Below are 24,030 nucleotides of genomic sequence, written 5' to 3'. Positions count from 1 at the left end.
CAAAGACATTGAGGTCTTGCCTCATCTCAGTCAGTGTTCAAGAAAGACAGTGAGGTGCTGGTGCATGTCCAGAGAAGGTCCACAAATCATAGTATCATAGTATCAGGGTTGGAAGGGACCACAAGGATCATCTAGTTCCAACCCCCCTGCCATGGGCAGGGACACCCCACACTACATCAGCCTGGCCAGAGCCTGACACAAAGCTGGTGAAGGGTCTGAAGAACAGGTCTTGTGAGGAGCAGCTGAGGGGACCAGGGTTGGTTAGCCTGGAGAAAGGGAGGCTCAGCGGAAATGTCACTCTGCAACTCCCTGAGAGATGCCTGGAGCCGGGTGGGGGTCAGTCTCTTCTCCACAGTCATGAGCAAGAGGAAAGGAAATGGCCTCAGGTTGCATCAGGGGAGGTCTGGGCTGGATATTAGGAAAAACTTCCTCACTGAAAGGATTTTCAAGCACTGGAATGAGCTCCCCTAGGAGGTGGTTGAATCCCTGTGCCTGGAGGTGTTTAAAAGAAGCAGAGATAGAGTGCAGAGGGATGTGATTTAGGACTGGAGAGTTGGAGATCTAACAGTTGGACTTGATGACCTTGAAAGTATTGTCCAACAGAAACGATACTGATCCTACCCTCTGAAAACACAGACCACATGTCTACAGTAAACCACGTGAAAATGTTGAGAGGACACAGGCTCAAGCTGTGCCAGGGGAAGCTTAGGCTGGAGGTGAGGAGAAAGCTGTTCCCAGAGAGAGTTGTTAGCCACTGGAATGTGCTGCCCAGGGAGGTGGTGGAGTCCCCATGCCTGGAGGTGTTCAGGAGGGGATTGGATGTGGCACTTGGAGCCATGGGTTAGTAGTCAGGAGGTGTTGGGTGACAGGTTGGACTCGATGATCTCTGTGGTCTTTTCCAACCTTGTTGACTGTATGATTTATTCACCCCTCTCTTCTACAAACCAAGCCGAGATGGGACACAACCCCAGGAGAGCCACACTCCGTCAACATCCCCCGCTTTTGCGATCTCCTTCTTCGTGCTTCCCCTTTACCTTCCTATTTCAACCGGGATCCGCACACTCCCCTTTACTGAGGGCTGCGGGTGAGCATTTAAACGCCTCCGTGCCAAGGCTGGTGGCTCGGGCAGACACCGGGTGCATTTTGCACCCCCGCTGCACGGGCGCCAAGGCAGGCAGCTCCAAGCAGTGCGTCCCCAAGTGCCCTTCCCCGGCACAACCCGGTGGGCGCGTCCCGCTGCGGGGCTGCGCTCCTCACGCTTGAGGCGAAGCTGACGGAGCTTTGCCTCAGACCTGTCACTCGCACACTTCGTGTTCCCACAGAAACACTTCTCGGACCCCCGAGCTGGGAGGGGAAGCCCTGACACCGGGGGGCTGTCGCGGGAGCCGCAGCCACCACCAGGCGCAGCCGCCCGCCCGCCTCTCGCCCAGCTGCGGCACCCCCGGCGAGCGCCCACCGCCTCCCCACCATGGCGGCTTCAGCCGCTGGCTGCCGCTTCCCACTTCTGCTCGCGGCCGGGGGAAGAGAGGGCTGCGACAGCCGCCTCCTTATTGGCCGTCCTTCTACCCACTCCTCTCTTCCATTGGAGGAGACTGACTCGCAGGCGGGGCGCTTTTTGAGCGACAGTCGCTGCAGCGAATCGCTGGGCGCGCTCATCGCTGAGGCTAAGTGTTGCGGCCACAGTGCGCCGGGGCCAATGGGAGCGGAGGGGAGCTTGTGCCGTGCCCGGGAGCAGGTAAACAGCGGCGGCGACGCCGGCTCGGGCTGCCCCGGCGGTTCCGATGTGCATTGTGGCCTCATCCGGCCGTGGCGGGCTCTGCCTGCCCTCCCCGTGAGACGGGACGGGGTCGATCGCGCGGGGCTCGGGGGTGGCCGCGCTGCTGGAGCCCGGTGAGGGCCCCTCCGTTGTGCTTCACGTCGGGGCCCGGCACAGAGGCCGGGGGCGGGGGAGGTCCGGCAGCTTGGCTGGCTCCTGCTGCTGGAAGTTATATATATAGATAGATAGATGTGCATGTGGACACGTAGATATGTGTGTTTGTATACGTGCATCTGTAATGTGTCTGTATTTATAAACACCTATCTTACATGTGTGCTTCTGTGTGTATGTACGTGTGGAACAGAAATGCCTGTAAACGTCTCTCTCCTGGGCAGTGGCATTCCTACCTGAAACCCAGGGTGTCACTTGGAAGTGCTGCCTGCACACCTCCCCTGGCATCCAGGCTTGGAAGCAGCTGGGGAAAGCACCTGCCTGGGTGCAGAGTTTCCACCTGGCCTCCTGTAAAATCTCTGCCTGGCAGGGTTTTTTTTTCTCCTTTTAGTTTTAAAGTGCTGGTTGTCTCTCTCCTTCTCTCCACCAGCCGCTGTGTGGGTGGCCGAGCTGGCCATGCCCTGGGGTGGGCAGGAAAGCTGACCCAGCGCTGCTAAGAAGTCTGCCCCCAGCTTTCTTACTGGCCCCTTTAAGTACTTAAAGGCCCTGGACCCTTCTCTTGGACTTGATGATCTTTGAGGTCTTTTCCAACCTTATTGATTCTATGATTCTCCAGGCTGAACAACCCCAAACCTCTTAGCCTGTCCTCAGAGCAGAGGAGTTCCAGCCCTCAGATCTTTTGTGTGGCCTCATCAAGATCTGCTCTAACAAGTCCACGTCTCTCCTAAAGCTGAACCAAGCTTTGAGGACTGGTGTGAGCAGCTCTGCAGGGATGTGGTGCCTTTGTTCTCTGATGGGAATTTGACTGCTAGTGTCATTTGGGCATAAGGCTGGTAAAATAATCCTTCTGACCCTCTTGGGGAGGCTGATTTCAGCTTTGCCAGCAAAACAAACTTCTGGAGTTCTGTGCTGTGCCTTTCTTCAATGCTATCCCTGTGTTCTGGGGCTCAAAGTGAACAGCACTGAGAAGCTCTCTTTTGCCCACTGAAAAGGTGTATTTCAAATTCCTTGGCATTTTAGCAGGGTGCACCTTTATTTATTGGCAAGAACCTGGAAAGCTTTTCTCCTAATTCTGGTCCCACCACTTAGGATCTCTTAAGAGGTTTTTCCTCCTCTTTGCCTTTACCAACAGCCAAAACTTAGGAGGACATCAGGCTGTCAGTGTCAGCCCAAAGCTTCCTCTTGATCTAAATATAGCAAAGGAAGACTAATTCCCCTCATCTAATTGCCATCAGAGAGAACAATAAGGTAGAAGCAGGAAATTTAAGTCTCAAATGGATTATTAAGCATTCTGCCAGCCTACAGCAGCTGTCCTGGGCTGCATATTGTGCTGGTATTATTTGTGATGGAGGCAATGCAAAGGAAAGGATTTAGGTCTGGTTGGAGCAGGGTGGTGTTGCAGCATGAAATCCAAAAGCAAACTGAGGCTAGATCCTCAAGTTAAAATGTGAAGTGGCCCAGTTTCATTAAGTCCATGAAGCTGATGAAGAAAGAGGATGCCTGGCAGGAGAGAAACGGTGACTCCTTGCTCTCCTGGAAGCTTTGTGAGACTGCTGTAGAGCAGGAGCAGTTTGTATTCCCACCTCAGCTGCCCTGTTACACAGAAGCATTGCTGGCCTGGTTTTTGTCCCCTTTCAGTTTTGCTCTGTGGCTTTGAGAGCTTGGAGTTGTTTTTGCTCTTCAACATCATGAACACGGTATTTTTTAGCAGGACTTCGTGGTTCAAGTCCATCCCCAGGGGCAAAACTTGTGCCTGGTACTCTGCAGCTTACTGGGTCAGTTTGAGGATGGTCTGGCATGTGGTGTTCGTCACCTTTGTTTGCTGTATGCTTTCTGTGGCTACAGAACCCCCTTGCATTTCTCCCCCAAGAGCTCATCCCAAGAGCTCCTTCTGGTTTTATAACCAGGAAGTATTTGTGTCAGCTCACCATGCTTGTTTGTCTCAGCTTTCCTTTCCTGAACTCTGCTTCCTTTCCTTCCATGCTTTCCTTTCCTGAACTCTGCTTCCTCCTTTTCAGCTCAGCCTAGGGAAACACAGTCAGCATGCACCAAGGGATCTGGTGTCATGTGCACAAGTAGGAATGAAGATATTCCTGCTTTCCATGACAGGGCATGCAGTGTCCTTGGGGGGCAGAAATCCTCTCTGCAAGGACCCTTCCCTTTAGCTTAACTGGTGAAATGAAATCAGAAAACAATATGGCTGTGTAACATCCCTTTCTTGTGGCTTAGTGCTCAGCAGCTCCTGTAAAGCTGCAGCTACACTGGGGGCTGTGTCTGCTCTCCCTGAAACCAGAGCCTTGTGATCAGGGGACAGTAGAGCTGTGTTCAGCTCTGAGTCTGCTTGCTGGCCACAAGTATTCTTGCTCTGTTGCATTTGTCCACATCCTTATTAAGAGGGAAGAGCAGGAAATGTCCAGCTTAAAACCAGCTGAATGATGTGAGTTTCTTTTGTCACTGCCCCAAGGAGTGTGGCCATGGCACTTCAGGACCCTGGTTTCATGGCCAGGGTGGTCTTAGGTTGACAGTTGGACTCAGGGAGCTCAGAGGTCTTTTCTAATTGAAACAATTCCTTGATTCTGTGCAAGTTAGTAGTGGGCACTGTGTCACTGCTGTTTAACTCATCCAAGTGTGCTGAAAGTAGGCTAATTAGCTGCCCCTTCTAAATCCCCTGCAGAGCTGCTCTGTTCATGTAGCAAAACCTGTGCAGAAATTGCTTAAGTACTGGGAGAAGTAGCTCTTCAGTATTGCTTGGTTGAAACCCAAGTATTGGTCCCACACTATGAGAGAGTAAACTTTTACTTCTTTATTCCCTGGTGCCTGACATGGGTAGAAGATCTGGAGAGCTGTTTCAGTTCCATGGCTCACAGCTCCCATGGCATGCATAGCTTAGCCTCCTCATACAGCCAGCAGTATGTCATGGTTGAGTCACTCTATGTGCCTGGCTTCTTTAAAGGCCTAAGTGCTATAACTGCTCCAGCATCTAGGTTCTCAGCTCTCAATTGTGAGTCCTCCTATGCTCAACCAGAAGAGTGTTAAGCACCTGGAGTGGAGATTTTGGGCTCTGTAAGACATAAGCTGTTGGGCAGCTCACTTGGTAAGAACACAGTGTGGCTGTGGAGCTGACAGGCCTGGCTTGAGGGCTGCCCCTGCATTTGTTTCTCGTGGCTGTACCACTTGTATCACTAAAAGAGGAACAAAAAGATCCAAGGAGGTGGGAGGGGAGGAGCAGATGTCTGAAAGATGTTTCTCTTGGGCAGATGGAGTTGGCATCCCCAAATGTCTTGAAGGTGCCAGCTGTGTGTTGGGGAGGTTGTGAAAGAAAGGAGAAGCTCTCCCGTTTTACCTCCTCCACAGTGACTTTTGGTTTCCTTAAGTGAGAAGAGAGAGAGTGCATCTCACAGATCTCCAAAGCACCCACTGTGACCTCTCAAGCTGGCTGGTAGGCAGCACAGTGTGCTGGCTGGACTGCCAGGGCATGATTCAGACTGAAGTGACTGCATCCAAGTCACATGGCTGCTGCTGCTTCCTCTTCTCAGCTGGCTGCATTTCCAGAAGCATGTGGGCTCGGGTCAAAAGCTGCAGATGGGAAGTGCTCTTGGAGGTACCAGAGCTTTACAACACATGAGAGGTCTGGGTTTGCTTCTGGGCAGGTGGCTGAGAATCAGGAGGTGACTGAATTATCCTCCTGGACCCCAGCAGCTTTGTTAAGCTGAGTTATTAAATACCAAAAGGGATTTTCCCATCGCTCGCCTTTGGGGCTTCCTGAAACCCTGGCTCTAAGCCTGTTCTGCAGTGTCCAGGCCAGTGACTCTCCTTTCCCCTAGAGAGAAGAGCTCTTCCTTCCCTTCCTGCAATGTGCCACTGCTTTGTCTGCTTTTCTGCAGGGGGAAGGTACTGCCCCTGTTTTGCCTTTAATCAGAGGAGATGATAAAAAGGGTGGCACACCTAAGCAGACAAGCCTTCCCCTTTCTGCACAAACCTACCTTTGTCCATGGAGGAAGAGAAGGATTGCTTGTAAAATCCTTCTGCTCAATTAAACACTCATGCCAGGGAAGACAGCAGGTAGCTCCTGGGCTGGTGGCTTACATAAAGCTGAGGCTTGGGGTGTTACCTGCCGATGCTCCTGGGAGCATTGTGCAAGAGCTGAGCTCTCCTAAGCTCTCCAGCAGGCAGCCAGCACCTGAGGTGAAGCTTTCTCTGGCCCATGCAGAGCAAACCCTAAGCACTGAGGAGACTCCTGTGTGAAAGTCAAGAGGTGTGAAGGGGAGAGGGAAAGGAGGCAGCAGAGAGAAGTGCATTAAGTTGCTTCAGTGCTGTGTTTTGCTGCTCTCCCTGGCTGTGGGGGTCACAGTGGCTTTAGCTGAGGGGATTGGCGTGCCTGGGGGACAGCAGGCTGAGCAGCTGATGGAAGGAGACAGAGTTGAGCAGCGTGCTGAGGCCTCCCTGCCAAAACTTTGCCTCCTCTTCAGACTTCCAGTGGTTTGCACTGTGGTGTTCACTGCTTCTCTTCTGCTCTGCTTTGTCCCCTCAGGCTTGAGTGGCGCTCGGCTGTGCCTCTGCTGGGTGCTCCCGAGGAGAGCGACGATGATCACATTCATGAACAACTCGGACAGCGAGGAGGAGCCCTGCAATGAGAGAACATCCCTGATGTCTGCAGAGAGCCCTCCAGTGCCCTCCTACCAGGATGGCCTGCAAGCCTCAGAAGCAGGGGAAGCCCAGGCACATAGGGTAGGTGTGTGTTCTTCCTGGGGAGCACAGAAAAGCAGAGTGATGTTAGATGGAGTCCTGTGGAGAGTAAGGGGCCAGTCTCCTTTCAGTGGAGTCTTGTGTTGGGACAAGGGGCAGTGGATACAAACTGCAACATGGGAAGTTCCAACTCAACATGAGGAAAAACCTCTTCACTGTATGGGTGACAAAGCACTGGAACAAGCTGCCTAGAGGAGAAAGTCTCCTTCTCTGGAGACTTTCAAGCCCCATCTGGATGCATTCCTGTGTGACCTGCCCTAGGTGATCCTGCTTTGGTAGAGGGTTAGACTCAGTGACCCCCAGTCAGGGTCGATGTCCCTGGAGGTGTTTAAGTAAAGCCTGGATGTGCCATGGTCTAGTTGATTAGAGAGGGTTGGGTGATTGGTTGGACTTGATGCCCCTGTACACTGCACTGGTTAGGCCACACCTCGAGTCCTGTGTCCAGTTCTGGACCCCTCAGTTTAGGAAGGAGGTTGACTTGCTGGAAGGTGTCCAGAGAAGGGCAATGAAGTTGGTGAGGGGCTTGGAGCACAGCCCTGTGAGGAGAGGCTGAGGGAGCTGGGGTTGCATAGCCTGGAGAAGAGGAGGCTCAGGGGTGACCTTATTGCTGTCTACAACTACCTTAAGGGGGGTTGTAGACAGGCAGAGGTTGGTCTCTTCTCCCAGACAGCCAGCACCAGAACAAGAGGACACAGTCTCAGGCTGTGTCAGGGGAGGTTCAGGCTGGAGGTCAGGAGGAAGTTTTACACAGAGAGAGTGATTGCCCACTGGAATGTGCTGCCTGGGGAGGTGGTGGAGTCACCATCGCTGGAGGTGTTCAGGAGGAGACTTGATGGGGTGATTGGTTGCATGGGTTAGTTGATTAGGTGGTGTTGGGTGATAGGTTGGACACGATGATCTTGAAGGTCTCTTCCAACCTGGTCTGGTCTGTTCTATTCTATCTTGGAGGTCTCTTTCTCCCTGGCTGATTCTGTGCTGTTTCTCTCCAGAAGAGGCGAGCGGGCGGCAGCTCCAACCCTAACAACCTTGCCGGTGGGGAAAGGCCTGACTCGGGTGTTCCAGTGAGAGAAAGCACCTCAGAAAATGAAGAGGAGGAGCTGACTCTGAAATATGGAGCAAAGCATGTAATCATGCTCTTTGTGCCTGTCACCCTTTGTATGATTGTTGTCGTCGCCACCATAAAGTCAGTGCGCTTCTATACGGAGAAAAACGGGCAGCTGTAAGTGAGGTCTTCCCAACAGCCTCTGAGATCGTGGGATCCCTAACTACACACACACAGACACACACAGAGTGCTGCCTTGGCAGACTGGGAGAGCCTTTGCACTGCTAAAGGTGGCTGTGTGACTGTACAAAGATCTTTACTAAAGTAAAGTGAGAGCCCACCTGCAGTACTGCCTCCAGTCCTGGGGCCCCTGTCACAGGAAGGATCTGGAGGGGCTGGAAGGTGTCCAGAGAAGGGCCATGAGGATGAGCAGAGGGCTGGAGCTGCTCTGCTATGAGGACAGACTGAGGGAGTTGGGGCTGTTCAGTCTGGAGAAGAGAAGGCTCTGAGGAGACCTCATTGTGGCCTTCCAATATCTAAAGGGGGCTACAAGAAAGCTGAGGAGGGACTTTTTATGGTGTCAGGGAGTGATAGGACTGGGGGGAATGGAACAAAACTAGAAGTGAGTAGATTCAGATTGGATGTTAGGAAGAAGTTCTTCCCCATGAGGGTGGTGAGAGCCTGGCACAGGCTGCCCAGGGAGGTGGTGGAAGCCTAATCCCTGGAGGTGTTTGCAGCCAGGCTGGATGTGGCTGTGAGCAACCTGCTGCAGTGTGAGGTGTCCCTGCCCATGGCAGGGGGATTGGAGCTGGCTAAGCCTTGAGGTCCCTTCCAACCCTGACAGTTCTGTGGTTCTATGCTGCATTCACCCATGTAAGTTTTTTGCCTTGGCTCTGTTACACTCTCTCATTAGCACTGGCATTAGGGCCAAGCCTGGGAGCAGCCTAATGAGGAAGTTGCTTCATACTGCAGCATAAAAGGGAAGAGAAGACTGAGAGGGAATCTCATCAATGTGTATAAATCTCTGAGGGGTGGGTGTCAGGTGGAGGGGGCCAAGCTCTTTTTGGTGGGGTGCAGACAAGGAACAATGGAGACAAACTTGAACACAGAAGGTTTCAGCTCAACATGAGGAGAAACTTATTTACAGTGAGGGTGCCAGAGCCCTGGAGCAGGCTGCCCAGAGAGGTTGTGGAGTCTCCTTCTCTGGAGACTTTCAAACCCCACCTGGATGCATTCCTGTGCAGACTACCCTGGGTGATCCTGCTCTGGCAGGGGGGTTGGACTTGATGACCTCTGGAGGTGCCTTCCAACCTCTAATGTACTGTGGTAAAAGGCCCAAGCTGATCTTTTAGTCCTACACTGGCATCAAGCAGGAAACAGCATCTTCATCTGGATGAGTGTCTCATTTCCTGAGGGCATTTCTGGTTCCTAAAGACTCATGGTATGGATATGTAATTCCATCCAGCTCTTGCTCCTGGGGTTCTAACTGCACCTCACACATCAGGTGGAGAAGTGGGAGCTGTTGTCCCCTGAACTGAACCAAAATGGGGGTAGGGAGAAAGGGTTGTGCAGGATGATGATTGGGTATGAAAGAGTCCAAGACTCTCCTGCTGTGTGTGGAAAGGCAGAGTCCCACTTCAGGGCAGCACCTGGGATGTATCCTTGTAATCATCATGGGGAGGACCAAGAGCATGCAATAAAAAATGGCCTGGAGAGAATCTACTACACTTAGATGAAGTCATTTGCATTCTAGGAGTCTGCCTTCTGCTTAGAGCTCTGCCAGCCACAGCCTCTCTGTAGGAGTATGCTTTTGATAAAGACCACTAATCTTCAGCTGATAATTAAGGCCTCCCAGGAGATCATATAGCAGCCTTCCAGTACCTGAAAGGGGCTTGCAAGAAAGCTGGGGAAGGACTTTTACAAAGGCTTGTAGAGATAGAACAAGGGGGAATGGCTTTGGTCTGGAAGAGGGGAGATTCAGACTGGAGATTGGGAAGAAATTCTTTCCAGTGAGGGTGGAGAGACTGGAACAGGTTGCCCAGGGAGGTCAGGGGTGCCCCCTCCCTGGAAGTGTTGGATGAGGCCTTGCACCAGTCAGTCTGGTCTAGCAGAAGGTGTCCCTGCCCATGGCAGGGGAGTGGGAGCTAGATGATCTTTAAAGTCTCCTCCAACCCAAACCCTTCCATGAGTCTCCAACCCTGGAGTCCAGCCCCTCCAGAGGCTGCCTCTCATGCTTGCTGTCCTTGGCAGCCAAATAGTATCATAGGATCAGTCAGGGTTGGAAAGGACCACAAGGATCATCCAGTTCCAACGCCCCTGCCATGGGCAGGGACACCCAGCATTAGATCAGGCTGGCCAGAGCCTCATCCAGCCTGGGCTTAAACACCTCCAGGGACAGGGCCCCAACCACCTCCCTGCACAACCCATTCCAGGGCTTCACCACTCTCATGGGGAAGAACTTCCTCCCCACCTCCAGCTTCATTCCCTGCCTTTCTTTCCCCTCACACTGAGAGCTCTGGTTTTACCCTGGGGCAGCTGGTTGGCAGGGAGCTGTCTCTGCATCGTGGCCTTTGGTTTACCCTGCAGGATCTACACCCCCTTCAGCGAGGACACCCCCTCCGTGGGCCAGCGCCTGCTGAACTCCGTGCTCAACACCATCATCATGATCAGCGTCATCGTCCTCATGACCGTCTTCCTGGTCCTGCTCTACAAGTACCGCTGCTACAAGGTGAAGAGCTCCTGCCACAGCCTCTTCCTCCCTCCTGCTGGCAGCTTGGGCTCAAGCAGGGCTTGGTGTGTCAGTGTCAGAGGCACTGCGAGGGGGACTCCGCGTTTCAGGCACGGCCAGAGTCAGACTCTGCAGAAGCTCCTGCAGGGGGTGGAGCTGTGCCTCTGGAGAGGCTTTGCTGCTGTCTTGGCTCTAGGGATGGGCTCTTAAAAAGGAGGGCTGCTGCTTTGTCTTAGAGCTGAGGCTTCTCCATCTGGAGAAGAGAACAGAGAGAGCTTGTAGTGGCCTTCCAGTACCTGAAGAGAGCCTACAAGAAAGCTGGGGAGGGGCTGTTCACAAGGGCTTGCAGTGAGAGGACAAAGGGGGATGGACTTGAACTGGCATGGGGGAGATTTAAACTGGATATTAGGTGAAATTCCTTCCAGTGAGGGTGGTGAGACACTGGAACAGGTTTCCCAGGGAGGTTGTGGATGCTCCCTCCCTGGAGCTATTCAAGGCCAGGCTGGATGAGGCCTTGAGCAACCTGGTCTAGTGGAAGGTGTCCCTGCCAGTGGCAGGGGAGTTGGGGCTAAATGATCTTCAAGGTCCCTTCCAACCCAAACCATTCTATGAATCTCAGACCAGAAGGGTTTGCTGTGTGTACCTATGGACTAAGTTGTACCATTGGCTGCAAAGGCCTTCTCTTGGGTTTCAGACAAACTTTGTGGGAAACCATACTCTGCCTGCCTGGGGAGGCTCTGGCTGTGGGCTGAAAGGCACATTGCATTCAAGTGGCTCTATGGTCCCTCTGGGAACTGTTACTTGTGGTGCCACCCCAGAATTTGAGCACTTGGCCACTGATGCTTTTTGAACTGGGCCCTGAGATGGATCTGTTGTACAGCCATGGGCAAACCTCTCCTCTCCATCAAGCAGAGAGAAGCTGCTCACCTGAGCTATGGATACCCATGGGGAGGATAGCAAAGAGACTGAAAAAAACCTCAAACCACCAAAGCCAAAGAAGGGATACAATACAACAGGAATAGTTTGGGAGAACAGGGAACAAGTAGCTGTCCCTCTTCCCTCACTGGCAGTGGGGAAGGCCAGGTCTGTAGAAACTGGAGGGAGAGTGCAGAAGGAGGCTGTTGGACAATAGGAAGCTCTGTCAGTGGTGCATGCAGCCCTGCAACCTGCCCCTTCAATCACTGTCTCCTCTTGCCCTTGGCAGTTCATCCATGGCTGGCTGATCCTGTCCTCCCTGATGCTGCTCTTCCTCTTCACCTACATCTACCTTGGGTAAGTGGGAGTGGTGCAGGTAACCTGGCAGCCTGGGGCTCCTTTCACCTCCTAGCAGCAAATCCCCAACTTCAATAAGGAATGTGCTGCCCAGGGAGGTGGTGGAGTCCCCATCTCTGGAGGGGGTCAAGAAGGGATTGGATGTGGCACTTGGTGCCATGGTCTGGTCATGAGGTCTGTGGTGACAGGTTGGACTTGATGATGTTTGAGGTCCCTTCCAACCTTGGTGATACTGTGAAAGGAAGGTTTCTCTTCTCCCAGGGGAGGTTTAAGACTTGTTAGAACTCAGATTTCTTATTTCAGTTCTAAAAAGAGAAAGAGTTTAAAATGAGCAATGTCTGCTCCACCAAAACCACTGGGAAGTGATGCTGGGAGCATGGAGTGAACAGGCTGAGCTGAGAGAGAGAGAGGCCCTGAGAAGCAGGTGGAAAGGAACTTCCTGTGCTGAGTTCAGTGGAAGTGTGGTGGATGCAAACATCCTTCAGGGGGGAAAAAAAAACCAGCATGAGCAGGCTGCTCAGGGGGTGGTGGAGTCACCAGCCCTGGAGGGAATTAAAAGCTGCCTGGCTGTGGGGGATGTGGTTTAGTGGCAGGGTTGTGAGCTCTAGGTGAGCAGCTGGGCTGGAGGATCTCATGAGACTCCTCCATGATTCTGCAGTCCCAGGAGATCCTTCCACTTCTACAGCTGTGAAGAGAAGAAACAAGAAATTAAACTCATTAAAAATGGAAGGGGACTGAAGCTAACTTTGACCTTGTGAAGCTGAGTAGACTTCAAAGGAAGATTGCCTCTTTAAAGGCCAGTCTTCAGACAAGGAGGAGCATCAGTAGTGGTTAATGTGCTGAAGCAGTTCTGTGTTCCAAATGAATGCCATGATCAAAAGCTCAGTTGAATCCTCACTGAGAAAGGGAGTCAAGATAGCAGCACTGCTGCCAAGCTCGAGTTTGCTGCTCAAGAGGAGCTTGATTTGCATTCTTGTGGCAAAGAAGAATGCTATTAAACTTACAGGGCAAGACCAAGGGCATTTTTGACTCAGTGGGAGGAGTGACAGCCACTGGCTCAGCCTCATACCCTGCCATGCCATGCCAGTCAACTCTGGTTTCCTTTGCAGCTGTCTCAGGCTTCATCTCTGATTGCACAAGCTTTTCTTTTGCCTTTCAGAAGTGCAACATCAGGTTTTGCTTAGAATGTGTGAACTGAGGAGAAATGGGCACCCTGATTGCTTTCAAGTAGTTCCTGAGGAAGTATAAAGACATTTTGTGCCTCAGATGGCTGTGTACAGTGCTCATTGCTTTGGTGATGAGGAAGACTAGAAGGCTGGAGCTGCTCTGCTGTGAGGACAGACTGAGGGAGCTGGGGCTGTTCAGTCTGGAAAAGAGAAGGCTCTGAGGAGACCTCATTGTGGCCTTCCAGTGTCTGAAGTGGGCTACAAGAAAGGTGGGGAGGGACTTCTTAGGGTGTCAGGGAGTGATAGGACTGAGGGGAATGGAGCAGCACTAGAAATGGTTAGACTCAGATTAGATGTTAGGAAGTTCTTCCCCATGAGGGTGGTGAGAGCCTGGCACAGGCTGCCCAGGGAGGTGGTGGAAGCCTCATCCCTGGAGGTGTTTGCAGCCAGGCTGGAGGTGGCTGTGAGCAACCTGCTGTGGTGTGAGGTGTCCCTGCCCATGGCAGGGGGTTGGAACTGGATGACCTTTGAGGTCTCAACTTCAACTCTGACTTCCATGTCAGAGGAGTGTCTGACCAGCTGCAGTTTGAAGAGCATAAGGGAAGACCCTCTCAGAGTGCAGTGATACCTACAGACAAAACAAACAAAGGTTATTGCAAATGGAGCTTCCAGCTGCTGCTCAAACACTCCTGTTAGCAGCTGGCTCTCAACTGCTCAGCAGACAGGAAGGCAGAAAGTGCTGGAAAGGCAGCAGCAGAGGCAAAGAATCCTTTGTAAGCTCAGCACTACCTCAATGTTCCTTTTCTCCCTTCAGTAAGCTCTCCCTCCAGAAAGCCTTTCTACCCAGCCTGGGAGCCACCAGGACTCTGGCCCCCACCACCACCCCACTTCACCTTCCAAAGCAGCTCCTGCTCCCCCCACACCATCCTGCACCCTGCCTGCACAGCTCCTGCTCCCCCTCCACCATCCTGCACCCTGCCTGCACAGCTCCTGCTCCCCCTGCACCATCCTGCACCCTGCCTGCACAGCTCCTGCTCCCCCTCCCCCATCCTGCACCCTGCCTACACAGCTCCTGCTCCTCCTGCACCCTGCCTGCACAGCTCCTGCTCCACCATCCATCCCAGAGCCAGGGGCAAGACCCTCAGCCAGCCCAGAGGAGCTCAGCCCCAGGCAGGAGCCCCAGCCAGCACCCGTGGATGGGATGGGAGCAGTCATGAATTGTAGCCCTAACAACCGGGGGGCCAGCAGGCCCCCCGGCCTTTGGTGTCACCACCACCATCACCCAGTGTGCACCAGGGGCACTCACCTGTGATCAGAGGAGGATCCTCCAGCCCCGAAGGGCTCAGCTTAGGCTTCAGCCCTTCCTGCTGGGATTAAATAGGGGAGTGGGTGGGGAGGGCCAAGTGGCCACAGCTGGGGTGGGAGGAGACTCAGCAGAGCCCAGGTGCTGTGGGTTTGAGGGGGAAAAGGGGGTGGGTGGGGTGGCAAAGAGGCAGGTGTGGTGGGACAGGGGAGGTGGTGGTGAAAGAAAAGAGGGGGTTTTAAAATAAGCCTATTCTCCATAAATCTCTCCTCATGCACAGCTGCAGCTCATGGTTTGCTTTGCCCCCATGCCAAAAGAACAAACCCCTCAGAACACAGAAGCCCAGTGGTGGCTGGTGCAATGACACCTTCCCATCATTATCACCTGGCCTGGGGGGGAAACCTCTGCTTTGCAGATCAAGAGAGCAAGGTTTAACAAAACAAACATGTTCTGCAAGAGTGAATTCTTCCCCTGGATACCAGCAGGCAGCACCAGGGGGGCTGAGGGGCTGGAGCACTGCTCTGTGAGGAGGGGCTGAGAGCCCTGGGGCTGCTTAGAGAAGACTGAGAGGGGATCTAATAAATGTTTATATGAGGGCTGGGGGTCAGGAGGGAGGGGACAGGCTCTGCTCACTTGCACACTGAGGTAGGACAAGGGGCAATGGATAGAAACTCCAGCACAGGAGGTTCCACCTTGCTATGAGGAAGAACTTCTTCACTGTGAGGGTCACAGAGCAACTGGAGCATAGGTTGTGGAGTCTCCTCCTCTGGAGACTTTGAGGATACATCTGGATGTGTTCCTGTGTGACCTGTGCTGGATTCTCTGCTCCTGCTCTGGCAGGGGGGTTGGCCTGGATGATCTTTGAAGGCCCCTTCCAACCCCTAACACCCTCTGATCCTATGAGTTGGTTCTCTGATCCATTTTGCCCTTTCCTCACCCTCCATTGTTTCAAGCTCATTCCCTTAGCTCTCAGCTCACCCAGGACCAAGTTTTTAACTTGCAGGTAACACTTGCTAAACTTTGGCATGTTTAAGCCAGAGCATCCTGCATCTGGTGGGGAGAGGCTGCAGATGGTGCTGTAGCTGCAGGCCTGTGCTTTGGTAAGGTTTGAAAGCCTGCCTGCTCAGACTCTAGGACTCACTGCCAGCCTCAGGACTAAGGCAGTGTGGTGGTTGCCTGCACACACAGGAGGGGGAACAACTTGCTAAGAGCAACAGCTGGGCACAGGGCAGGTTCCCCTTTCCTGCTGAGAGCTGCTTCCAGCCTGCTTCCTCCTGATGCAGCAGGAGACTTGTGTAACTGCAGGTGGTAGGATGCTTCCTGTGCCAGCTGCTTAGATAAGTTTTCCCCTTGCATTCCAGTGAAGTACTGAAGACTTACAACGTGGCCATGGATTATCCAACCCTCTTCTTAGTCATCTGGAATTTTGGAGCTGTTGGAATGATTTGCATCCACTGGAAAGGTCCCTTGCAGCTCCAGCAAGCCTATCTCATTATGATCAGTGCTCTGATGGCACTGGTTTTCATCAAATACCTACCTGAGTGGTCAGCATGGGTGATTCTAGGGGCAATCTCCATCTATGGTAAGTCTAGGTTGTGACTCTAAAGGTGTGGCTCAAGGGGAGGTTGCTCTGAGACAGTCTCAGGACTGTGTATACCCCTCAGAAAACCAACTGGCAGCTGCAGGGAGATGCAGATGAGTAATTAGGTGGACTCCCTAGCTAGCCTCTTGCCAAGCCAGGGAAGCTCTGAGCCACATCTAACTGCCTGGTGGAGGTGGTTGGACTTCCATCACTTGCAGCCTGATAGTCTTGCAGGCTTCATTTCCAGCTATCAAAAGATGATAGCTACAAGTTTCAATGAAACCTGCAGAACAAGAGGCAGCTGGAAGGGAACATTCAGGCTGGTGAGGAACTCTGATGGAGGAGAGAGGGTAAGCAAAGAGGAGCTGGGCCAAAGGCCTTCACTCATGTGACACACACAGTCTGGAAGGTGGACAAAGTGCCCCCAGTCCTCCTGTGGTTAAATTGAACACCTCAGGGTAATGCTGTCATCTGCTTCCACAGAAATCATGGGGTCTGCTCAGGAGGCTCTTGAGAGTGGCACAGTAAAAGCTCTCTTTTATTCCAGGAAGCCTTGGGGCTGGTGGTGTAGGTGAATCACATCCTCAGGGGCTAGAAGCAGCTGGAGTTAGGCAAAGTGCCCAAACCTGCCACTCAGGAGGTCACCCAGTTAATATGGAGGGATGGCTTTTTGAGAGGGGAAGGGCTGCTTCAGGATGAAGAAGAAGGTAAACCATGCTTAACAGTCTGAGATGAGATTGTCCAGCCCTCTTCCTTTTGCAGATCTGATGGCTGTCCTCTGTCCCAAGGGGCCACTGAGAATGCTGGTAGAAACTGCCCAGGAGAGGAATGAGCCCATTTTCCCTGCACTGATATATTCCTGTGAGTAGGATGAGAAGGTCAATGTCTGTAAGCAGCTTCACCTTGCAGCCTGTTTCTGTGCCAGACCAAAGAGCACCATGCCAGGTGCCTCAGGGCCCTCAGACTGGGATGTGTTCATGTTCTGCAGCAGCCCATTTGTAGAAGGCTTTGTTACCAGGGTGCCTACTCCTCACCAGTCAGAGGCAGCCCCCCTTGGCCTTGGGGAGGTGAGATGGTCAAAAGCAGATGGATCCACTCCTGCAGACAGGGCAGAGGTTGCCCCTTGGGTCTGCCCACAAGAAGCTGTGGTTGCAAAGGTCCTGTGCTGAGATGATGCTCAGCCAAGATGCTTCTTCCTTGTGCATGTACTCTGTAGACACTGCCATCCCTCCTGCAGCTCCCCTCCTGCAGCTCCCCTCCTGCTCTCTGCACTGCATGGCTGCCACAGTTTAGCATGTGTTTGCTTGGCTGCTGCCTTTGGCCACTGCAAGCCAAAGCAGTCCTCTCCTCCCTCCTGTTCTTGGGCTGGCTAACTATGGTGGCCTTATGACAAAGGTTTCTATGGCCTGCAGGTTAAAATAGTTGGAAGGCCTGTGATCCAACAGTCATGGCACCTGGGCCTCAGTGGCTTTCCCACTCCCTTAATCATCTTTGTGGCTCTGCACTAGACTCTTGAGCAATTCCCCCCTGGGTGCTAAGCTAAGGATGACTACAGCTTGATAGCCTGACAGGAAGGGGGCTGGGAGGAGACTATTGCTCTCTGCAGCTACCTGGAAGGAGGTTGGAGTGAGGATGGGGTTGGCCTCTTCACCCAAGTACCTTATGACAGGACAAGAGGAAATGGCCTCAGGCTGCTCCAGAGGAAGTTTAGTTTGGATATAAGGAGAAAAATTCTTTCTTGCAGGAGTGTTGAGGCATTGGAAGAGGCTGCCCAGGGGGTGGAGGAGTCACTGTCCCTGGAGGTGCTCAAGAACCCTGTGGCCATGGCACCTTGGGACAGGGTTTATTGGCCAGGGTGGTGTTGGGTTGATGGTTGGACTCAGTGATCCTGGAGGTCCTTTCCAACCAAGTCAAAAACCCAGTAGATGTGGCACTCTGGGCCATGGTCTAGTGGTGGTGGAGGGGGTGGGTGGAAGTTGATGATCTTAGAGGTCTTTTCCAACCTTAATACCTCTCTTTGGTTTTTACTTCCCCCCCCCAATCACTGAACTAAATGCTTTTGTACCTTCCAAGGGGAACTTCTCTGGGCTTCAGCTGATTTCCCTGTTACTGGACAGCCTGTTACACCCTCCTGAGACCATCTGGGTGAAGGCTTTTAAGTGGTTTGCTTCAAAGTTCCTCTAAAGGAGAATGCAGTTCAACAAATAGTGTGGGGTGTCCCTGCCCATGGCAGGGGGGGTGGAACTGGATGATCCTTGTGGTCCCTTCCAACCCTGACTGATTCTGTGGCACTATGAAATGATAACTGCAGAATCCCGAGGTCTTTGTGCAGAATGTCAGTGACTCCTGGGCCAGACCACATTCTGTGGCTCCCTCTGGCTGCAGAACCGTCCCTGTGGCTGAGCTTGGGGTGGAAGAGCAGGCACTGTGATTGCCCTGGCTGCTTTTGTTTAGCTGAGCACCTCTGAGCACCAGGAAGACTGCACACAAACAAATGGCTGATTGGAGCCCCCTGCCCCTGGCTGCAGAGTGGTTTGCATTCCTGTGCAACTCAGGGCTCCACCCCTCCTGCTCATCAGCTGTTCCTGGAACCAGAAGGGAGCCAGCCAGTGTTTGGAGAGGAAAGAACCAAAGCAAAGAGGCAGGAAGAGAAGAGAAGAGAAGAGAAGAGGCACTCTGGCAGCTGCAGCACAGCCCTCAGCCGGGTGCTTTACCTTTGGCAGAGGGTGAGGATTGAGCTGGGGGAGCTAACCTCTGGTTACCTTTTGTGCCACTGCCATTTCCTGGGCAATTGTTTTCTTTGAAGAGACAGAAACCAGGAAGGAAACAAAGGAGATGAGGACATTACTCCTGGATTTTCACTTGCTTTAGCCTCCAGGGCAGGCTATGCTGACTCTTAGCTATTTGTGCTCCCACACTCTCTCCCAATCTGAATGGATCCATTGCATTCATTTCCTTCCACTTGGCCTTTGTGGGGGGGTTTTAGGCTATGCCTTTCAAATCCTTCCCACAGATCTTGAGCAGAAAAGGAGTGAAATGTAAATAAATCACTGCTGGGTGGGAAAAGGAACAGAGAGAGAACTCCAGACAGTCCCATGGGAGAGAGAGCTACCCTAAAAGTGGTTGTACCACAACAATTCCTCCTGCTTGTCTCTTCTCTTCTCCCTTCATGGCTCTGGAGAGAGCTGCTGCATCGTTTTGGTTAAGTCTAACAGCAACTTTCTCTGCTCCCTTTTGGACAGGGGGTGGTGGGGGGCAGAAAAAGGGATCTCAAAGCTCTCTTCCAACTTGGTCTGGTCTATTCTATTTTCCTATCCTATCCTACCTTATCCTACCCTATTGAGAAGCTGGTAGCTTCTCCTGGTCTCTGAGGAGGGTGGGTCCCTGTGCTGTTTATCAGTTTTAAGTACTGCAGCTGCTGTGTGTTTTGTCCATGTTCATTGCATCCCACTGCAGCTTGCAGCTCTGCTTGCAAACACAGCTTTCATTTGCTTCCAGCTGAGCTGCTCTGGCAAAGTTCATGTTGGGGAGGGGGTGCAATTGCAATTTCAACCCACCCCAGCCTCCTAAGTGCCTAGGAAAATCAGCTGAGATTGAGTGGTTTAAATGCATTGTCAGGGGAAAGAGGCTGCAGTTTTCAGGCCAGCTAAATGCTTAGCTCCTCTGAGCAATGTTTGATGCAGCTGATCACTACTTGTCCTCCCTTCTAGCTGCCATGATCTGGACAGTTGGAATGGCAAAGCCAGACACAGCATCAAGAGGACCAAGACAGCAGAGGTGGGATGCAGGTTGGTTGGTTTGCTTTTCCTTCTTCCATGCAGAGCACTGGCCCCTGGAAATCATGTGCAGGATGGAGACTGCAAGGAGAAGCAAGCCCCAGGCCCCTGGAACCCCGAGGGCTGCATGGGCTTTGGTGGTGTGTCGTTAGTGGCAGAACTCCATGGTGTTCTGAAGCCTGCTGTTGGGACTGGCAGCAAAGGTGGCCCCATGGGCTGGGCTGCTGGGGACCAGCAGAGCACACTGCTGACCCCTGGATAACTTACTGTCCATCAGGACTCCCAGGTCCTTCTCCCCAGGGCTGCTCTCCAGCAGATCATCCAGTCCAACCCCCCTGCCAGAGCAGGGTCACCCAGAGCAGACCCCACAGGAACACATCCAGGCAGGTTTTGAGTATCTCCAGAGAGGGAGGCTCCACAACCCCCCTGGGCAGCCTGTGCCAGTGCTCTGTCAGCCTCACAGGGAAATAATTCTTCCTCCTGTTCCCATGGAACTTCCTCTGCCTCAGCTTCCACCCACTGCCCCTTGTGCTGTCATTGGGCATCACTGAGCAGAGCCTGGCTCCAGCCTCTTGGCACTCTCCACATGTTTATAAACATGAATGAGGTCACCCCTCAGTCTCCTTCTCTCCAAACTGAAGAGCCCCAGCCCCTCAGCCTCTCCTCCTTCCCTTCCAGCTGTTTCAAACCCTAGCAGCCCTGTCCCTGCCTGAACTGGAGCTGATGGTCGTGCCTCCAAGAAGCAAAGGCCTTACCCCTCCCAGGGAAGCTCCCCAGCAGTGTGGCTTTCCTGCATGAACACAAGTTGGGAACGTGGCTAACTCTTGTGTTTGTTTTGCTGTTGCTCTTTTATTCCCCCTGTCTGTCTGCTCTTGTGGAACCAAGCTGAGGATGGGAGCAGGACCCACAGGAGCCCTTCCCCTGCAGACTCTCAGCCGGCAGAGACCAGCCCCGGTGCGGCCCGCCCCATCGCTTCTGTGGAGGAGCTGGAGGAGGAGGAAAGTATGGGAAGCTTTCTGCCTTGTCTTGAGTCTCAGTCAGAGCCTGCTGCTCATTCTGCTTGGCCCCAACTTGCTCTAACTGCTGTTAATTCAAAGAGCTGGGACTTGTAGAGCAGCAGCAACCTGGAGTCTGACTGGCTGACAGTCCCTGCTGCTGCTGCAGCTGCTGGGGGGTTCCAGGGACCTCTCCTGCCTCTGGGGACTATTGGAACAGTTCTGTCTTGCTCCTGCCTCCCACTGCTCTCCACCTTCATACTTCCTCAGCTGGTACACCTGTAGGGCAGCCCAGGGAAGCACTTCAGGGACTGAGGCTGACCAAGAACAGCTGCAGGACACGGAGCTGGATGTCTTAGCAGCCTCAGTAATGTGTGAGAGGCCAAGGCCCCAGGCTGATGGAGGAGGAGCCTTCACCTGCTCCTCAGGGGCTGAGATCTTGCTCAGGAGGAGCAGAATTAACACTTGTCTTCTTTTTCCACTTCTTTCAGGGGGGGTGAAGCTGGGCCTTGGTGACTTCATATTTTACAGTGTGCTTGTGGGGAAAGCAGCTGCCACAGCTAGTGGAGACTGGAACACTACACTGGCCTGCTTTGTGGCCATCCTCATAGTAAGTGAACAAGCCAGTCACACCCTGCTTGGCACAGCAGCATTGCCAGGGGTGCCAGCAGCTGAGCACTGCAGGTGACAGGATCATAGAATGGTTTGGGCTGGAAGATCATCATCATCTAGTGCCAACTCCCCCACCATGGGCAGGGACACCTTCCACTAGCCCAGGTTGTTCCAGGCCCTGTCCAGCCTGGCCTTGAACATCTCCAGGGAGATGAAAAGAGACTGGTCCCTTCCTCTATCATCACCCCCCATTTCTTCACTCCCCAGTAGAGTAACAGGTAAATAAAGTGAGCTCTTGGGCCAGCTGTATGTCAGCATTAGCTGGTTCTGCCCCCTGCTCAGCAGAGAGCTGTGGGCAGGATAGCTGAAGGAAAACAAACAGTCTGGGCAGCTTGTGTGAAAGATGAAGCTGTAGGCAAACAGAACCTTGCCTCTGGTAGCTCAGGCAGGCTGCCATTGCTGTAGGGTGCAGCTATCTTCTGCCCTGCTGAGACCTCACCTGGAATATTGTGTCCAGTTCTGGGCACCCCAGCTCAGGAGGCACAGGGATCTGCTGGAGAGTCCAAGGGAGAGCTGCCAGGATGATGAAGCACTGCCCTGTGAGGAGAGGCTGAGAGCCCTGGGGCTGCTTAGAATGGAGAGGAGAAGGCTGAGAGGGGATTTAATCAATGTCTATAAATACCTGAGGGCTGGGGGTCAGGAGGGAGGGGACAGGCCCTGCTCAGCTGCACCCTGGGACAGGACAAGGGGCAGTGGATAGAAACTCCAGCACAGGAGGCTGCAGCTCAACATGAGGAGGAACTTCTGCACTGTGAGGCTCACAGAGCCCTGGAGCAGGCTGCCCAGAGAGGTTGTGGAGTCTCCTTCTCTGGAGCCTTTCCAGCCCCATCTGGATGTGTTCCTGTGTGCCCTGTGCTGGATTCTGTGCTCCTGATCTGGCAGGGGGGGTTGGACTGGATGATCTTCAAAGGTCCCTTCCAACCCCAGACATCCTGTGAGCCTGTGATTTGTTAGGTGGCAGAGGGGTTTCCAGGCTGCTTCCTGTCTCACCCAGTGTGTTTTATTCCCTTTGGCAGGGTTTATGCTTAACTCTCTTACTCCTGGCTGTCTTCAAGAAGGCACTGCCTGCTCTCCCCATCTCCATCACCTTTGGCCTGGTCTTCTACTTCTCCACAGACAACCTGGTGCGACCCTTCATGGACACCCTGGCCTCTCACCAGCTCTACATTTAGCAGGAGTGGGAGGGGAAGGATTTCTCCTTAAAGCTTTGCTGGGAAGTGTGATAACCACTCTCTGGAAGAGAAGCCCTCAAGTTTTACACTTAGTGCCATATATTTGTAAAGGAGAACACTAAGTCTGTGACCTGATGAGTACCACAAAAAATATACCCACTAGTGACAGCCTGAAGGGAGAGGATTTTCTTCTCACAGAGCTCTTGGACTCCTGGCTCCTTGCTGAGCTCAGGGTTATTAGTGCTGTGCTATTTGAGGTGCACACTGGCTGTGTGGGGCGTGGGGCACTGGAGAGGGGAAGGGTCTGATCTGTGCTGCCAGCAGCTAAGGTTGTGTTTAACTCTGCTCTAGCATTTCTAACACTTCACACTTTGGAAGTGTTGTGCAGCTGTGGTGCAAGCAAGCTGTTAGCTGGGGAAGCAGAGTGTGGGACAGCTGGGCATGGGCAGGAGGGAGGTGAGGCTGAGCTTCAGAAGCTGGCCTCTGTGCACCCAGCTGCTCTTGAAACTGCCCCAAATGCTGCTCCTTTCTGAGCTTGGTTAGCCAGAGTGAAGCCACGACAGGGCTGGGCAGGAGGGGCAGGGGTGGGAGGCTCAAACATCAAGCTTCAGGTTCTGAGTGCATTCACCACTGCACCTAACAGCTGCTGAAGGCAGAGCTGCCCCTTCACACACTCACAGAGCATCAAAAGGTTGTCCAGTCCACCCCTGCTGTCAGAGCAGGATCACCTGGAGTAGGTCACACAGGAATGCAGCCAGGGGGGTGTTGAATGTCCCCAGAGAAGGAGACTCCCCAGCCTCCTCCCATCCCCTGTGTGGGCAAGCAGATGCTTCAGCCTCTCTCCTCCCAGCGTTTTCTCTCTTTGGAAATAGTTTGTTTGGGTCTGTGTTAGAAGCCTCAGATTGCCATGAGGTGGAGATCACTGCACACCTTCAGTAAAGCAGAGCTGTTACCCTCCTGTGTGCCCTTCCTGTCTCACTGCACACACAGTCAGAACATGCCAGGGAACTCAGGCTGTTCCTGCAAGGTCTGGCCAGGCTGGCTTAGATGAGGCTGTGGGGGCACAGCCACCACATCTCTCCCCAGAGGGGCCCTGAGGAGGCCTCAGGAGGTGTCCCAGTGTGGCTGTGGTGCAGGGAACTCACACTGCCACACACGGAGCTGGGTTGGGACTTCACCACCACAGGCTCCAGGGTTTCACCAGAAGCCTGAACCCTACACAGGAGAAGGAGAAAGGGGGTGGAGGAGGGGAAAGAAGCAGTCCTCTCTCTTTGAGCTGCTCCTGCCCAGCACCCCCTAGCAAGCCCACATCCCTGCCAGCTGACAGCCAAGGCTTGAGAAGAGCCCTGGATCTCCAACAATAACCCCCCCAAGCCTTCCATTCACCCATCAAGCCCTGCTGCCAGTCCCATACCTGCCTTCTGCTGGGCACCCTCACCAGCATGCAAGCATTCTGTCTTGCAGCAACACCAACCCTACCCCTCTGGGCCCCAGCCCTCTTTCCCACCCCTCCCCACAGCCCTTACTGTTCCCTGGACTGCTGAGGAAGGCTAAGCCACTGTGCAGGGGCAGACTGCATGGCCTAGGTGAGAATGCCAAATCCACAGCAGCTTCACAGATACCACCTTGGATTGGCTCAGCCAGGTCCT

General features: G+C 53.3%; 1 protein-coding gene across 2 annotated transcripts; it reads left to right on the top strand.

Annotated features, from left to right (window-relative positions):
* Positions 1–1,669: 1,669 nt before the first annotated feature.
* On the top strand, positions 1,670–23,339 carry PSEN2 (presenilin 2). 2 transcript variants are annotated; one of them, XM_068153632.1, is made up of 11 exons: positions 1,670–1,735; positions 6,459–6,655; positions 7,666–7,892; positions 10,302–10,443; positions 11,648–11,715; positions 15,546–15,766; positions 16,529–16,627; positions 19,477–19,554; positions 20,428–20,544; positions 21,029–21,147; positions 22,226–23,339. In XM_068153632.1, exons 2-11 carry the CDS (start codon positions 6,512–6,514, stop codon positions 22,379–22,381), a joined length of 1,371 nt encoding a protein of 456 aa, XP_068009733.1. In that variant the 5' UTR covers positions 1,670–1,735; positions 6,459–6,511; the 3' UTR covers positions 22,382–23,339. The 2 variants fall into 2 exon arrangements, with proteins under 2 accessions (XP_068009733.1, XP_068009732.1); XM_068153631.1 differs by having other exon boundaries at positions 7,663–7,892.
* Positions 23,340–24,030: the final 691 nt, after the last annotated feature.

The sequence above is a fragment of the Melanerpes formicivorus genome, unplaced genomic scaffold, assembly GCF_026170545.1.
Source record: "Melanerpes formicivorus ecotype bairdi unplaced genomic scaffold, bMelFor1.0.p_v2 SCAF_26, whole genome shotgun sequence".
Taxonomy (NCBI): domain Eukaryota; kingdom Metazoa; phylum Chordata; class Aves; order Piciformes; family Picidae; genus Melanerpes; species Melanerpes formicivorus.
The sequence above is the reverse complement of the archived record's forward strand: the minus strand, read 5'-3'. Positions and strand labels throughout refer to the sequence as shown.

What these genes read in the sequence shown, in the direction of transcription:
- PSEN2 (XM_068153631.1), top strand. Translation starts at nt 6,512, where the DNA reads ATGATCACATTCATGAACAACTCGGACAGCGAGGAGGAGCCCTGCAAT. An exon ending in ACGGAGAAAAACGGGCAGCT is followed by an intron (nt 7,893 to 10,301) that starts GTAAGTGAGGTC and finishes TTTACCCTGCAG; the next exon opens with GATCTACACCCCCTTCAGCG. An exon ending in CCCTGCACTGATATATTCCT is followed by an intron (nt 16,628 to 19,476) that starts GTGAGTAGGATG and finishes CCTCCCTTCTAG; the next exon opens with CTGCCATGATCTGGACAGTT.